At 40.5% G+C, this 15,199-nt stretch overlaps 1 protein-coding gene across 9 annotated transcripts in view; it reads right to left on the reverse strand.

Annotated features, from left to right (window-relative positions):
• The window catches only part of TNIP1 (TNFAIP3 interacting protein 1), an 80,419-nt gene that overhangs the window by 7,558 nt on the left and 57,662 nt on the right, over positions 1 to 15,199 (reverse strand). For all 9 annotated transcript variants that reach the window (XM_061617414.1, XM_061617409.1, XM_061617415.1 and 6 more), the window contains 6 exons: positions 14,331 to 14,421; positions 13,627 to 13,716; positions 11,767 to 11,832; positions 9,760 to 9,891; positions 8,081 to 8,209; positions 7,730 to 7,858 (listed from right to left, as the gene is read on the reverse strand). In XM_061617414.1, coding sequence (XP_061473398.1) covers positions 7,730 to 7,858; positions 8,081 to 8,209; positions 9,760 to 9,891; positions 11,767 to 11,832; positions 13,627 to 13,716; positions 14,331 to 14,421 — 637 coding nt within the window. The remainder of the gene's footprint in view (positions 1 to 7,729; positions 7,859 to 8,080; positions 8,210 to 9,759; positions 9,892 to 11,766; positions 11,833 to 13,626; positions 13,717 to 14,330; positions 14,422 to 15,199) is intronic.

Raw genomic sequence — 15,199 nt, forward strand, 5'->3', positions numbered from 1 at the left:
TGAAGGAGGGAGGACAGAGCAGTCGGAAGTTGCTGACAAACTATCAGAAACAAAATGGATCTCATTGGAGAGTTAGTGGACAAAGAAAGGGGAGTAGCAGAAAGTGATGATTCACCTGCCCGTTAAAAAGCATCGAAGCAAATCATCTGCAAAAACATGTGGAGCAGAGCGGAGCCATATTGTTCTAAACTTTTGCTATTATCAGCAGATTGCGTTAGTACAGACTTACAGGAGGAAAACTGTGTGATAGCTACTGTTTGCCAGTAACGTCATGTGAACAATGATAATTAAAAGGAGATGCGGGTAGCACCAGGTAGCACCAAATAAACCACTGTGTAGATGAGCCCTTTGTCTCTTCATATGTTCTTGGCTTATCTTCCCCTTCCCCCAGTTATTCTCAGTTTCACACCTTCCACCCTGGTCCCCTCAAAAACTAGTAAATTCACATCAGTCAACATTTCTCCATTTTGGAGCAAATGGATTTTGGAGACAATTTTATAAAATGGATTAGATCGATCTATACATCTCAGAAGGCTCAGACAATTGTTAACGGAGATTTAACGGATTCATGTGAAATACAAAAGGGTACAAGACAGGGATGTCCTTTATCTCCCCTTTTATTTATTCTGGTCTTAGAAGTGCTGCTTAGAGATATAAGGCAAGATAAAAGAATTTCGGGATTAAAGATAAAAAAAGAAGAATATAAATTGAGAGCATTTGCTGATGATTTGATAATTGTACTAGAAAACCCTTTGGAAGGAATTAATGTATTGATGGACAAATTAAAAGAATTTGGACCGTTAGCAGGATTTAAGATCAACAATCAAAAAACAAAGATGTTGGTGAAAAATTTAACTTTAAGGGAACAGAAAGAGTTAATGGATAAGACAGATTTTACAATAGAGAAAAAGTTGAAATATTTAGGTATCATTATGACAAATAAAAATTCAAAGTTGTTTCATAATAATTATGAAAAATTATGGACAGAGATTAAGAAAGACTAAGATGGGATAAACTACAACTGTCATTAATGGGTAGAATATCTGTGATAAAAATGAATGTATTACCGAGAATGATGTTTTTGTTTCAAACAATACCTGTAATATCCTCTGATTTACCTTTTAAACAATGGCAAAAAGATATCTCTAAATTTGTATGGCAAGGAAAAAAACCAAGAGTTAAATTTAAACTACTACAAGATGCCAAAGAAAGAGGAGGACTGGGATTACCAAATCTGAGACTTTATTTTGCTGCCTGCTGTCTAGTCTGGATAAAGGAATGGATCTTATTGAGGAATAAAAGACTATTGGATTTGGAGGGCCATAATTTGAAGTGGGGATGGCATGGATATCTATGGTATGACAAAGTAAAAGTAAATGTAGACTTTAACAATCATTTTATAAGACGTCCTCTGTTGAAAATATGGAATAGATATAAACCAAGGTTTTATTCGAAAATACCATTATGTGTCTCAAGTCAAGAAGCGTTCTATAGAAGAGAAATGGCTGGAAAAGAGAAATGGTTAACCTATCAAGAACTATTAGAAAATGTACATGGAGAATATATAATGAAAGAGAGAGAACAACTGACAAAGGAAGGATATAGTTTTCAATGGTTTGCCTATTTACAATTATTAGAAAGATATAAAATGGACAAGAAAATGTATGGGTTTGAAATAAGTAAATCTGATTTTGAAATAGGATTGTGTACAAATGATGAAAATATAATTGCGAAAATGTATAAACTCTTATTGAAAATGGATATGGAGGAAGAACAAGTAAAAGAGTGTATGGTTAAGTGGGCAAAAAATTTTGGTTATAACATACAAATGGATCAATGGGAAAATATGTGGAAAAAAGGCTTGAAATTTACACTATGCTATAATCTTAAAGAAAATTTTTATAAAATGATGTACCGTTGGTATATGACTCCAGAAAAGTTGTCAAAAATGTATAGTAATGTTTCTAATGTTTGTTGGAAATGTAAACAACAAGAAGGATCATTTTATCATATGTGGTGGTTGTGTAAAAAGGCAAAATCATTTTGGGCACAGATAGGTAGGAAGATGCAAAAAATTCTAAAGATAAATATTCAGTCAAAACCAGAATTTTTTTTATTGGGTTTTATGGATAAACAAATAGAAAAGAAATATGGAAGAATAATATTATATATGATTACGGCAGCAAGATTATTATATGCACAAAAGTGGAAAATGGAATCAACACCAACAATGGAAGAATGGCTATTGAAATTAATGGACTTAGTAGAAATGGATAAATTGACATGTTTACTTAGAGAAAAATCGACAGATACATTTCTTAAGGAATGGAAGCCTCTCTTAGACTTTTTGTTGAAAGATCAAAATAAAATGATGATACTGGGATTTGACGATTAATTAAGACAGCCTATGGAGAAAAGGGATTCTGTATGTATATATTAAGGGACAGGTTTGATGTATATTATATACTTATAGCTGATCTGTGACAAATCGGAAGTCAACTATTTTATTTTCTTTTTTTGTTGTTGTATTGTTATGTTTTTTTGACCTTGTTTTGTTTGTTTTTGGAAAAGTTTGAATAAAAATTATTAAAAAAAAAAAAAACATTTCTCCTCAGACCTGTTTTCCTAGGCTAAAAAGTACTGGCATGATTAAAAACCAAAAAATGACTTATAAGATGCTGGGTCCACTGTGCAGGAAGGAAAGAGCAGTCCTTTAAATTTGATAATGCTCATGCCTCAGACGTTGACTTCTTTGACACCTTAGTTGGATAATGTGTCCCACCTTAAGTTTAGGAGACCTGGGGTTGAGGTTCTCCACAGCCATGAACTCACTACATGGCCTTAGACAAACTGCTGTCTCAGCCTCAGTTCCATATCAATAAAATGGGAATGATGGGGATCTAATTACCAGGGTTGTTGCGAGAATGAATACAATAAAAGCAGGTACTCTGTTTGCAAATTAAAAATTTAGTATTTCACAATCCATGATAGATACAGAAGAAACCTGGAACCTAAAATATGGCCATTAAGGGCACTACTCATGTAATACATTGCTGAGTATATTTATAGTGTTCCCTCCTATTCTAGTCACTAAAACAGAACCTTTTTCTCAGCCCATTGGTCATACTCCCTTGTGGGGAACGTTCTGTGGGGGCCATGCCAGTGATGGGTGGGACCAGAAGCAAAAGTGGGCAGTGCAGTGGATGTATCTCTTATCTTTTGCACAGCAGGCTACATTACAGCCATGCAAAAGTCAGAGGTTTCTGCGTATACATCTCCACCCAGGCAAGTTAGAGGCAACATCACAGTTCAAGGACATGTTTCAGCCAGGCAAAAACGCTAAAGGAAGACATGGGGTAGGGCCAGTGAGAGGTGTGCCCTGGGGTGTGCACATGGCCTGGGCAGAGTCCACAAAGCCAGATAAGGAGGCCTGGAGGGTTGGGCTTGAGGTTCCCCTTCCCTCCAACTAAAACTTAGAAGCCAGACTTTAGATAAAACCATTGAGTATCCTAACCCCTATTTGTGTGATCTTCATTGTGAGAATCCTGAAGGGCACAAAGGTATTTATGTTACACACAGGTTTGTAGCACCGTTACACCTTTCCAGACCACAGTTAACAAAATGGGGCAAGTTTAGAGAAATGGTTGCTACAAACTACCCTGGTCTCTTTGCACGATATCTGCAGAAAATGGATAGCCATTTTACTTTTTGTCCTCATAACCTATGAATGCTGGTAGGTTCCGCAAGGAGGAATGTAAAAAATAAAGGATTCGCCACATGCCAGGTTCACATCTTTTGACAGGACAAGGTTAAAAAAGGCCCATGGATCCAAAATCAAAAAGGCACACAGTCCACTGCGGACCATGAAGAAAAGGACTGACACAATAAATGGCTACCATAACACACCATCTTAGACAAAAGTGGGCCATGAAAATATAGAGAAGGGAACTGCTCTACATGCAAGAGGGGAGCCCCATCTGATGAACGATCTCAGCCCCTGAGACAAGGGGCCAAGGTACAAGGAAAATTCAGAAACAGGGTGAGGATGCCAGGAAAGGCTTGACCCAACAAATTCCAAGCTCTAAAGCAAATTAGCTCAACCACTACAACAGATATGCAGGTGGAAAGCCAGCAGGACTGTGGGGGATAACTAGGGTACCGTACAAAAAGTTACATGGACAACTATCTGACAGACGCCATGGATGTGTGCTTGGTGCAGTGAGCTCCTTCCTGGTCAGAACAGAACAAGTTCATTCCGTTGAGGCCAAGGTAGCTGAGAGAGTCAGAGAGGTTGACAGATGACACCTCCAGGGCATGACAGCGGCATTCCATTCCCAGCTCCTCTGCTGTTTCAGGGTGGGGGATGTCATTCTGAGATAGAGAAATATGATCCCTTAAGAGGGACCCATTCCTTGAAGGACTCTCCTGGTAGTGGGCTTTTTGATCATTAGGGGCATCGACAGCAGGGTTTGTGACAGGAATGCAGACTGCCTGATGACTTGCCCGCCTAGTGTGAAAGTTGCAGATACCACACATCATCTAGATCAGTGGTTCTCAAACTCTTTTCCCCATGGACCACTTGTAAATTGCCAAGGGCCGTTAGTTTGCACTTCCGTGAAGGGTTGCTCTGCCTGTGCTGCCTCTGAGCCGAGCTCTTGTCTCAGAGGAAGCTTTTTCAGCTTCAAAATCAGTCAGAACGTCTTTTTTGACTGGTAAAGATTTTCTCCCGGTCAGGGAGAAATGTGAGATTAACCACAAAGCCTGTTTTTGTGGGGAGGACTGGATTTCATTTATTTATGAGAAAAGGTTCAAACTGCAATGTCGGACGGACTTTCATCAAGCTCTAGCCGATTATAGCGATACGTTTATCTTTTCTTCAAAGAAAAAACGGATTATAACAGGCAAACAAGAATCCTTTCTATTTTTTTTTTCACTTGGTTTAAATTGGTGCAGTTAAAAAAGAGATTTGTCAATGAATCAGCTGTGAAGAATTCCTAGGTGAGTTATGGCTTTTCTCATTCACTTACGAAATTAAGGAGGAAAGAAATCGAAAAAGCTTATCTTTGCTTTTATCGCAAAAAGCTGTCCTGGAGGTGCATTCTAAAGATACCAACGGAAGAGGGATTTCTATTTCGAGGAGGGGGAAAAAACTTTTTTTGGTCTATTTCATTTTGACGAATCTGCTTGTTCACGACGCCACTAATTGTCTTGATGTTGGGAACTAAGTTTGTTTTGTATTCCTGAACACATAGAGATAAGGCAGGCTGTACTGTCTACACTGATATCAGCAGCCTGGAATATTAACCCAATTGTGGCTGAAATAATTTTTGTTTCTGTGGTTTTAAGAATGGCAGCCAGGAAAGTGATTGAGAACATGGAAGAAATTATGTTTCAGAAAATAATGGATGAGATTGAGATAACAAAACAAACCCTGAGACAGGGCAGACAGGAGATGAAAACTGAATTTAACAAAATGACACAGGAGCTTAAAGAAATAGGGGATTCTGTAAAAGAGGTGTTTGATGGGATTAGAGATGAAAAAAGAAAAACTAAAGGGAAGCCACAAGCCCTGGAGATTGGAACAAGTGTGAAATTGGAAAAAGATTTGGAGTTTATGGATCTTAGAAATAAAGTTTACTGTTTGGAATTCAAAGTTGTCTCTGAAGAAATTAATGAAGATTTTGGTGGTAAAGTTACCAATGCCTTGGATAATTTTCTGGACTGGAATGATGTGATGGAGTTTGACATTGAAAAAATCTATGGAGTTGGCTACAGATATGTGACAGTGGAGAAACTCTTAAGAGATGAACCAGTGCATTTTGTAAAAAAGAAGAACAGAGATATGACTTTGCAGCAATATTTCAGTAACATATTCAGAATTCTTGACTGGAATGATGTGATGGGGCTTGTCATAGAAAAAATCTATGGAATTAACTACAAATATGTGACAGAGCAGAGATGTACCCAGAACAGAGATGTGGCTTTACAACAATATTTCAGTAATATATTCAGAATTGATGGCAAGGATATATTTGTGATGGGGGAAATTCCCATCAGACTCTTGTTATATGACTATGGCTATGACAGCAAGATCATCATAAGATACTGATAATGGATGAATGGATACTGAAACCACTGGACTTAACATAATGGATGAATGGATACTGAAACCACTGGATTTAATAGGACTATTGAAGATGGAAGATGGAATTAATATTGAAAATGGAAGAATGGTTATGGAAATTATTGGAGTTAACAGATTTGACGAGACTGATTAATCAATATGTTTATTTGGACTATGGTTATGACAACAAGATTATTATGGGATACTGATAATGGAAGAATGGCTACTGAAATTACTGGACTTAACAGGATTATTGAAGATGGAAGATGGAATTAATATAGATAATGGAAGAATGGCTATTGAAATTATTGGGCCTAACAGATTTGAATCAGATGGATTAAGCGACATGTTTATTTGGAGAAAAATTGAAAGATATATCTCTCAAGGAATTGAAACCTCTCTTTGACTTTTTGTAGAAAGAATAAAATAATGTTTATGAGATTTGATGATTAATTAAGATAACTACTGGAGGAAAGTGATTCTATAATATAATTTTAGAGATAGGATTGTTATATATTGTAGACTTATAATTGATCTGCGACAAATCGGAAGTCAACATTTTATTTTGTTGTTTGATTGTTTTCGTTTTGTTTTTTGTCTTTGAAAATTTGAATAAAAATTAATGGAAAAAAAAAAAGTAAATTGCCAAGGGCCTTGGCAGATCACTTAACAATTTTTCTGTTTGTGGTAGCAACAGAATGCACTGTGCTAAGATGCTATATGATTTTTAATTGTAATGTTATTGCTGCTTTCCTTTCTTGTATTTTATTGTTTTATAATTTGCATGCCATAGAATTTAAATTGTAATACAATAAAATACAACAAAAGAAATAAAAGCAGCAGTAACATTACAATTAAACATCAACATGAATATTGAATGCAAAGATGTCATGAACCACCTGAATGAAGCTTGTGGACCACTGGTGGTCCACAGACCAGTTTGGAAAACCCTGATCTAGACAGGGCTGAGCATCAGTGACTGTGCAGTAAGCTGGCACCAATGATGTGGAGAAATACAGTTGTGTGGGCCTGGATGCAAAATTCAGGTTGCTAGATAAGAGCTGAACGCCAGGACCTTCAAGGTAGTTTTCGCTAAAATGTTACCCATTCCACTCACAGTGTCAGTCAAACAGGCCTTGCTGAGAGTCTCAATGTGGGAATGAGACTGTGGTATTGGGGGATGGCGTTCGATTTGTTAGCCTGTGGAGAATATTTTGGGACAAGTAGGGTCTGTACAAAAGGGACAGACTTCACTTGAACCAAGATGGAACCAGAATATTGGCACTTAAAATCAAAATATTGCCGCCCTAGGCTCCTACTGGGAGAAAGGGCAGGATATAAATCTAATAAATAAATAAAACGGTGGCAAAGTACCTTTTACAATGACAGGAAAAGCTGACAGTAGTGAGCAGCACCTGGTTTGGCATCTGGTTAGCTACACTGAGAACAAGATGCTGGATGCTGGTCCAGCAGAGCATTCTTATGGTGGCTGGCAGTAATATCAAAACACATGAAAGAAATGCTATGTTTTCTGGAAAATAACTTTTCAGTTTATAGGTGGCCCCAATTCAAAATTGGCTCTGGATTAATGGAAGCATTCCATACCTGCTGCTTTAGGAGATCGTTCTGAGTCATCACCTCCTGATGTCGGATAATTGTGCCAGGCTCAACAGAGCCATTGAAGACCGAAGGGGAAGGAGGAGAGGCTTGGAAGTTCAGGGCCTCTTCTAAGGCCTGAAGGGAGACAGGAAGAGAGAGGACAGTCAAAACATTTCCCTCCAAAGCAGCTCAGCATCAGTAAACAAAACATTTTCGGTGATTGTAAGAAATTTAGGGCTATTTTACTGTCCAAGGAAGCCCATAACCTCTGTGTGTGTTTGTGTGTGAGTGTGGAATCTGACATTGCTCCAGAGAAGCAGAGAAGCAGCAGGTACTAATTCTTCATAGATTACCCACCTTATTTAGCCGTAGGATCTCCTTCTCCTGGTACTCCCTTTGTCTGGTGACTGGACCCAATTGATCCTGTAGGAACTTCACCCTCTGTTTTAGATCCTTCACCTCCCCACTAAATCTCTCCTTTTCTGTCTGAGAAAGACAAATCCGTATAAGTCAAAGACAGCCTTACACATTACTATCATTGAACCCGATTCCATGGCTTTCCCTCCCTATCTCAAAACCAAATGTAGAAGAACTGGAAGCCAAAAGAAGACAATGAAAATTGGGAGAGGGGTTCTTAAATTCAGGCTCCTGCTTTTAGATTCCCCTTACCTTCTGAGAACATATTGCCATAGACCAAAGGTGGGGAACATCTGACCCTCCGGGTGCTGCTGAACTACATCTCCCAGCAGCCTAAGAAAACATGGCCAATGGCCAGGGGATGATGGGAGTTGTAGTTCAGCAACATCTGGAGGGCCAAGGGCTCCCTACATCTGCCATAGATTAATAGCATATAATTGGGAAGCCCACTGAAATCTCGACATGTGCCAAATGCAACTGGCTGCCCATCCCTCTATCAAAATATCTTCTTCTCCCTGGTCAAAGATACCATCCTACCCATACAAAGACAGGCTCAGAAAACCATTAGTTCTCCGGTCCCATCTTTTATAGTAAGGATGAGGAATTTGTGACCCTCCAACTGCTGCTGGACTACAACTCCCATCATCCCTAACTATTGGCCATGCTGGATGGGGCTGATGTGAGTTGGAGTCCAACAGCATCTGGAGGGCCACAGGTTCTCCATCCCTGTTTTATAGGTTCTACCACAGCAAGATGGCCAAAGATTAAGAGAGAGATTAGTTTCCAATTTAGGAAGTTTTATTAATTAAAAACTCCCACAGAATACAAAAGGGTGACAACATTTAGAAATTGATTGAGCAAAAGAGCCTGAAATTGTTGATTTTCTGATGTATTGTTCTCATTGTTGTAAGCTGTTTGAGCATAATTGTTTGTGGAAGGGTGGCATACAAATAATGTGATGATGATGAATGGGTTTTGCACTGAGAGCAGCTGGTACCCTCTAGATGTTCCTGGATGTTACAACTCCCATCAACCCTGACCATTGGTCACGTTAGCCAAGGCTGATGGGAGTTGCAGTCCAAGACATCCAGAGAGCCATAGGCTTCCAATACCTGCCATACAAGAACTAAAGCCACTCTATTGTTTAGACTTTCAGCCCAGACCTATGTGGAGTTGCAGTATTCTGTAGACTCTGGATTACAAGTAGCTCCACGCCTTCACTAGGCACTGGGCCTTTCCTGTTGTGGTGTTTTCTTGGTGCAGTGCTCTCCCTATAAAGACTCACTGGGTTCAGTCTGATTTTGTCTTCAGAAAGCACAAGGAAGAGTGGTTTTTCTAATATTACTCTGTCATTGCCAGTGACCATAATACTTGCACCTTACTATTTCCCAAGATTTAGGAATTGTATGTTTTTATGGTCATGAATTATTAAGCTGAAAAGCTACTGTGGGGCTGGAAAAGCAGGATAACAATAAAGAAAAAACAGCAACATTCTCCCCTCCCTCTGGTCAAAATGGCTTAGAATTTAACCCGCCTGCAAGTATTGCTGTTTCAGACTCAAGCAAGAGAAGATGCAGACGCATTTCCAGGGAGGATGTTTGACCTCTTATCAAACTTACCTCCTCCTCTTCAATCTTGGATTTAGCCAGGAGCAGCTTGCGGTCAAAATCCCTCTGCTTCTGCTCCCGCTCTGCCTCCAGCTCCCCCAGTGCCTTCTGGGAGTCAGCAAGCTTCTGCCGTAGATCTGTTATCTGCCAGGAGGGGAAAAGGCAGTAATTCCAGCTTATGACCATGATAACATGAAACACAAAACAAACCACAGAACAGAACTAGCAATATTGCAAAGATCTAAAAACATCCAGTATCTCGTCTGAATATATTAGAATAGTACCCAGGCAATGAGAATAAAAATGCTGATAAAATGGTATATCTCAGACAGAACAGATAACCGGTATTTAGCAGAGCAACACAGTAGGAAAATTAAACTTTCTAATCGACCTTGGACTTATAAAGGAAATTATATCTTTTTAAAAATAAAGAGTTTGAAATACTAGAGTTTAATAACACACTGCAAGCCTTGGACACACTTAGGAGATGCTAATGATATCCATAAGGAAACCTTGTTATTGCAAATAAATATTCCTTTGGGGTAAAATGCAGAATGACAACAGTTAAGAGATATTATGATGAAAGGACAGTGTACTAGATGTGTGTGGAAGTGGGTGAGGGGGCTTACAGAACATTTTTTAAATCAGAACAATCACAGTGGTTCCAGTTCATGCAAGTGAAGAATTATAAAAATGAGAAGGGAATCTTAATAACTCAACAGTCAGAATTTGAAAAAAATTATGTTTATCAGTAATAAACACGAGAGGTCTATTATTAAAAAAACCAACTTGATAAATAAAGAATTACCAAAAGAAGAATATTTCAAAGAATGATTGATCAATACTGAAAGAGCAGAAATCTGTTTTTACTGGAGGAGCTAGCAAAGCTATATGCATTAGTTTAGAAGAAAATTGTTACAAATTATTGTTTTGGTCATCTATGACATCAAAGAATTTGAACAAGAATAACACCTATCTTTGCTGAATTAGTAGGCTAGTAGAGGCAAGACACATATATATGAGGTGGCCTTGTCCTGCTATTCAAACATTTTGAAGTAAAATTAAAAGTGATATTGAGAGGATGACTGGTTCTGAATTATTATTGGGATTAAAAACAATTCAGCTGGGAATCAATTATGAAAACTTGTCCAAACACACAACGGGTAATAATCTCCGGTTTACTAACCACTGCTAAGCTTGCTACAGCTCAAAATGGGAAAGGTTCCAGGATTCCAATGTGTAAGGTGTGTAAATAAAATGTGGGAAATAGCACAGTGAAGCAAACTAACTGAACCCATGAGATTAAGAGATGGCAGACAACAAAAGTCTAATTGTTTGGCTGAGTGGCAACCGTATATTGAGTTTGGAGCATAACATAAATATAAATTATTTTGCTACACTCCATTGAAATTTCAATTAATATGCCGATTATTTGGATAAAATTGTGTATTATTGAATTTATATTGCATTGCAACTTTCCGTGTACAGAAGGGCTCTGCTTTTCGGCGGCCCACTTTTCGGCATTCCGCTAATACGGCAGTTTTCAATTAGAGTAAGGCCCCACTCATACAGCGCTTGTTCTGCTTTTAAGGCGTTTTTCGGCATGACACGCTCAGCAGCTGAGCATCAGGTGCCATTTTATTGACGGAGTTCTGCTTTTTGGTGATTTTTGCTTTTCAGCGGGGGTCTGGAACGTAACGCACCGTATGAGTGGGGACCTACTCTATATGTATGCATATATAGGATGGATGAAGACAGCTGGACTGATACATAAATATATGCTTACATATGATGCAGACTAGTAAAACAACAGACAAAAGCTTAACATAAAAAGGATTAAAGCTAGATACAAAAAAACCAGTGCCATAGAGACCCAGTTTTCTCTCTAATGACATTAACATCCTTTCCCTCCAATGAGGACAATGACAGCAAGGTAAAGTTCCCTCTGTGTCGTATTATGTGGAATAATTGCCTCCTATAAAACTTTCTTTGTGCAAGGCATTGGTATCCTGGCATTACCTTCTGCTCATACTGCTGCTTCATGGACCGGAAATGATGGTCCCACTGCTTGTTTACCTCCAGCAGCTAGAAGGAAACGCACAGAGTGATCAAACAACAGAATCTCATTTCACTACTGATGTAGTGCTTCAGCCAGAACACCATCTTGCCAGCACCTTCAAGTCTGATCATCAGCAACCCTCTATTCTGCAGAGCTTCATTCACGCTCAGTATATATCGTTAAACCCAACAGCAGCCACAGCTAGTCCGTCTTGGGCCTCGCTTGAACAGGGAGAAGGAATATGGCTGAGTGGCAGAGCTCATGCTTTGTCTGAAGAAGGTCCAAGGTCCAATTTCTGGCAGCAGCAGCTTACCTGCAACAATCGCCTCTTGGCAGTAGCTTCATTGCCACTTACCAGGAGGAGGAGGATGGGAGGGGCAGTGGTGAATTCAGAGCTGCACAGCAGGAACACTGGTTTAGCTCTACTGGTATGCCAATGCAGCCCCAACCTTGGCATCTTCTCTAGGCATACAGCAGTCATGCTGCTGCTGGGAGTCTATGGCCAGAACTGCACTATACATGTAAAGCACTATGTATCACTTACAGTCATGGCTGCCCCCAAAGAATCCTGGGAATCCCTACTCCCCTTACAGAATTACAAGCCCTAAATCGGTTTAACCATCAATCCCTCTTCCCAGGGAACTCTGGGAATTGTAACTCTGTAAGGGGTATATGGGTCTCCTAACAACTCTCAACACCCTTAACAAATGACAGTTCCCAGAATTCTCTGGGCTGAAGCCATGACTGTTAAAGTGGTATAAGAGAGCTTTTAATTTATAGTGTGGATGTGGCCTATTGCTGCTGTTCCACCCCACCTGAACTTTGGAATCATCAGTTAAAAAGGATCAGGTGATGTGATGTGAATTAAAGGCCTCTGCCTGAGACCCTGGAAAGCCATTCTCAGTAGACAATACTGGGCTAGATAGACAAAGGCCGCTAACTCTGTTCCTAATACAGCCTGCCGTACAAGAATCACATGCAAGCAATAGCTTAGATCGCATGATAATATCACTGTGGACAGGTTCACCCAATCTGTTTTAAAATGTGAAGAATCCAAGGAAAAGTGGTGACGCATGTCAGGTACCTGGAGATACATGAAGCATTATCTACTCCCACATAAGCTGGCCTGACCTTTAAGATCTCCTTCAGAGATTCTGTTCAGGCTCTCCCCATCCTCTCAAGTGAGGCGGCTGACAAGGACCATGGCCTCTTTGGTTGTGGTGGAACATAGGACGTTGCCTTATGCCGAGTCAGAACAACAGTCGGTCCAGCTCAGTATTATCTACACTGACTGGCAGTGGCTCTCCAGGATTTCAGGCAGGGATGTCTCCCAGCCCCACCTGGAGATGCCAGGGATTGAACCTGGGAACTTCTGCATGCAAAGCAGATGTGCTATGACCCTTCCCCACAGCCTTGCCTTTGGAATGCCTTCCCCTTGTTCATTTCCCAGGCTTCCCCTCTGCTCATCTTTTGAGGAAATGGGAATGAAGACACTGCATTCAGTTTGACTTTTAATATGATCCGACACAGCCACTGACTTGCGATTTGTTAATTCTCAGCATGCAGAAGATTTATTGCGGTTTCATCTCTTTATATTTGTGAGTTGCTTCAGAAATGTCCACAATTAAAGGGCAAGAGACACAGAATTTAAACAATCAATGTCCTAACCTCTTCTCTAGCCTGGGCAGAGCTTGGAAAAGTTACTTTTTTTGAACTACAACTCCCATCAGCCCAATCCAATGGCCATGCTGGCTGGGGCTGATAGGAGTAACTTTTCCAAGCTCTGAGCCTGGGTCACTTGGAGTAGAGGTCCGCCTTACCTCATTGCGTTGGTGCTCAAGAATCTTCACTTTCTTCTCGCTTGTCCCCAACATGCTTTTCCCTGTTGCTTTCTCCTCTGCAGCTCCCTTCTGAAAGGTCGGCACACAAAAAGGTCCTGAGAAACAGCTAAGACAATCATGGCAACAAGCTCGCTATCCAAGAGTAGCATCCATGCTTCTCCCTCACAAAGCTAGCAGGCAAAGTACTCAACAGTAAGACCTATCCTCTCCCACAACAACTTTGATCCAGCCGCCCTGGGCTCCTGCTGGGAGGAAGGCTGGATATAAATCAAATAATAATAACAACAACAACAACAACAACGATTAATAATAATAAAAATAACAACAATAACAATAATAGTAATACAAATTAGATAGGTGAAAAAATAGCAATGGCTCTTCAATAAACAGAGAAGTTTATTTTTATGTTCTAGCAAGGGGTGGTCAAAAGGGGGGTGAGGAAGTCAGCAGGCATGCTGCTACTGTGCTCTGCTCTTGAACATTTGTTCTGCAGAATAAGGATAACGGGCCAAGGTGAAGTGACAGTCTGGTATTCTAGCAAAGTTGTGGTCCTCCACATGTTGTTGGACTCCAGCTCCCATCAGCCGCTGCCAACATAGCCAATAGTCAGGGATGATGGGAATTGTAGTCCAACAACATCTGGAGGACCACAGGAGCTTGTTTTATAGGAAAAAGCCTCTCACCTGTTGCTGTCCGGCACATTCTATGCCTTCTGCTTTCATTCCTTCTTTGCTGTCCATCATCACCACCTTTCTGAGCTCCAGATTCTCACACCTACATTGGGAGAGAATAATATGACAAAATGAGTATTAAGGAGAAGAAAGCTATCCTCCAGGCAGGGCCGATCCCTTTACGGCCATTTTGTCACCAAGCAGGACAGAGCCCTCTGCACTCTGCCGTGCCAGGGATTGCTACTAACTGAAAGCTGCTGCAAGTCTTCATCACAGTGCCTGGCCACACAGCTGCTGGCAATGGAAGCTCAAATCGGTGTCTGAATGCTGTAGTGGACTGGATGAGGGCCAATAAACTGTGTTTGAATCCTGGGAAGATGGAGGCTCTTTGAGTAGGTGGTTCCCATGTCAAGGAAATAGGCAGGTTACCTGTTCTGGATGGGATCGCACTCCCTCTGAAGGACCAGGTTTGTAGCCTAGGGATACTCCTGCATTCATCTTTATCACTAGAGGCCCAAGTATCCTCTGTGGCTAGGAGTGCCTTTCACCAGCTTTGTCTGGTTCGTCAGCTACAATTGTTCTGGACAGGGATAGCCTGGCCTCTGTAGTCCATGCACTGGTAACCTTGAGACTGGATAACTGCAATGTGCTCTATGTGGAGCTGCCCTTGGCCCTGGTTTGGAAGCTCTAGCTGGTGCAAAATGCGGCGACCAGACTGCTGATGGGAGCACATGGCTGACAACATGTGACACCACTTTTAAAACATCTGCATTGGCTGCCTATCTGATACCAAGCCAGGTTCAAGGCCCTTGTATTAATTTACAAAGCCCTGAACAACTTAGGTCCAGGGTATCTTAGGGACCACCTGGACCCTTCTATCC

This window comes from Rhineura floridana, chromosome 3, assembly GCF_030035675.1.
Source record: "Rhineura floridana isolate rRhiFlo1 chromosome 3, rRhiFlo1.hap2, whole genome shotgun sequence".
NCBI classification, from domain to species: Eukaryota; Metazoa; Chordata; class Lepidosauria; order Squamata; family Rhineuridae; genus Rhineura; species Rhineura floridana.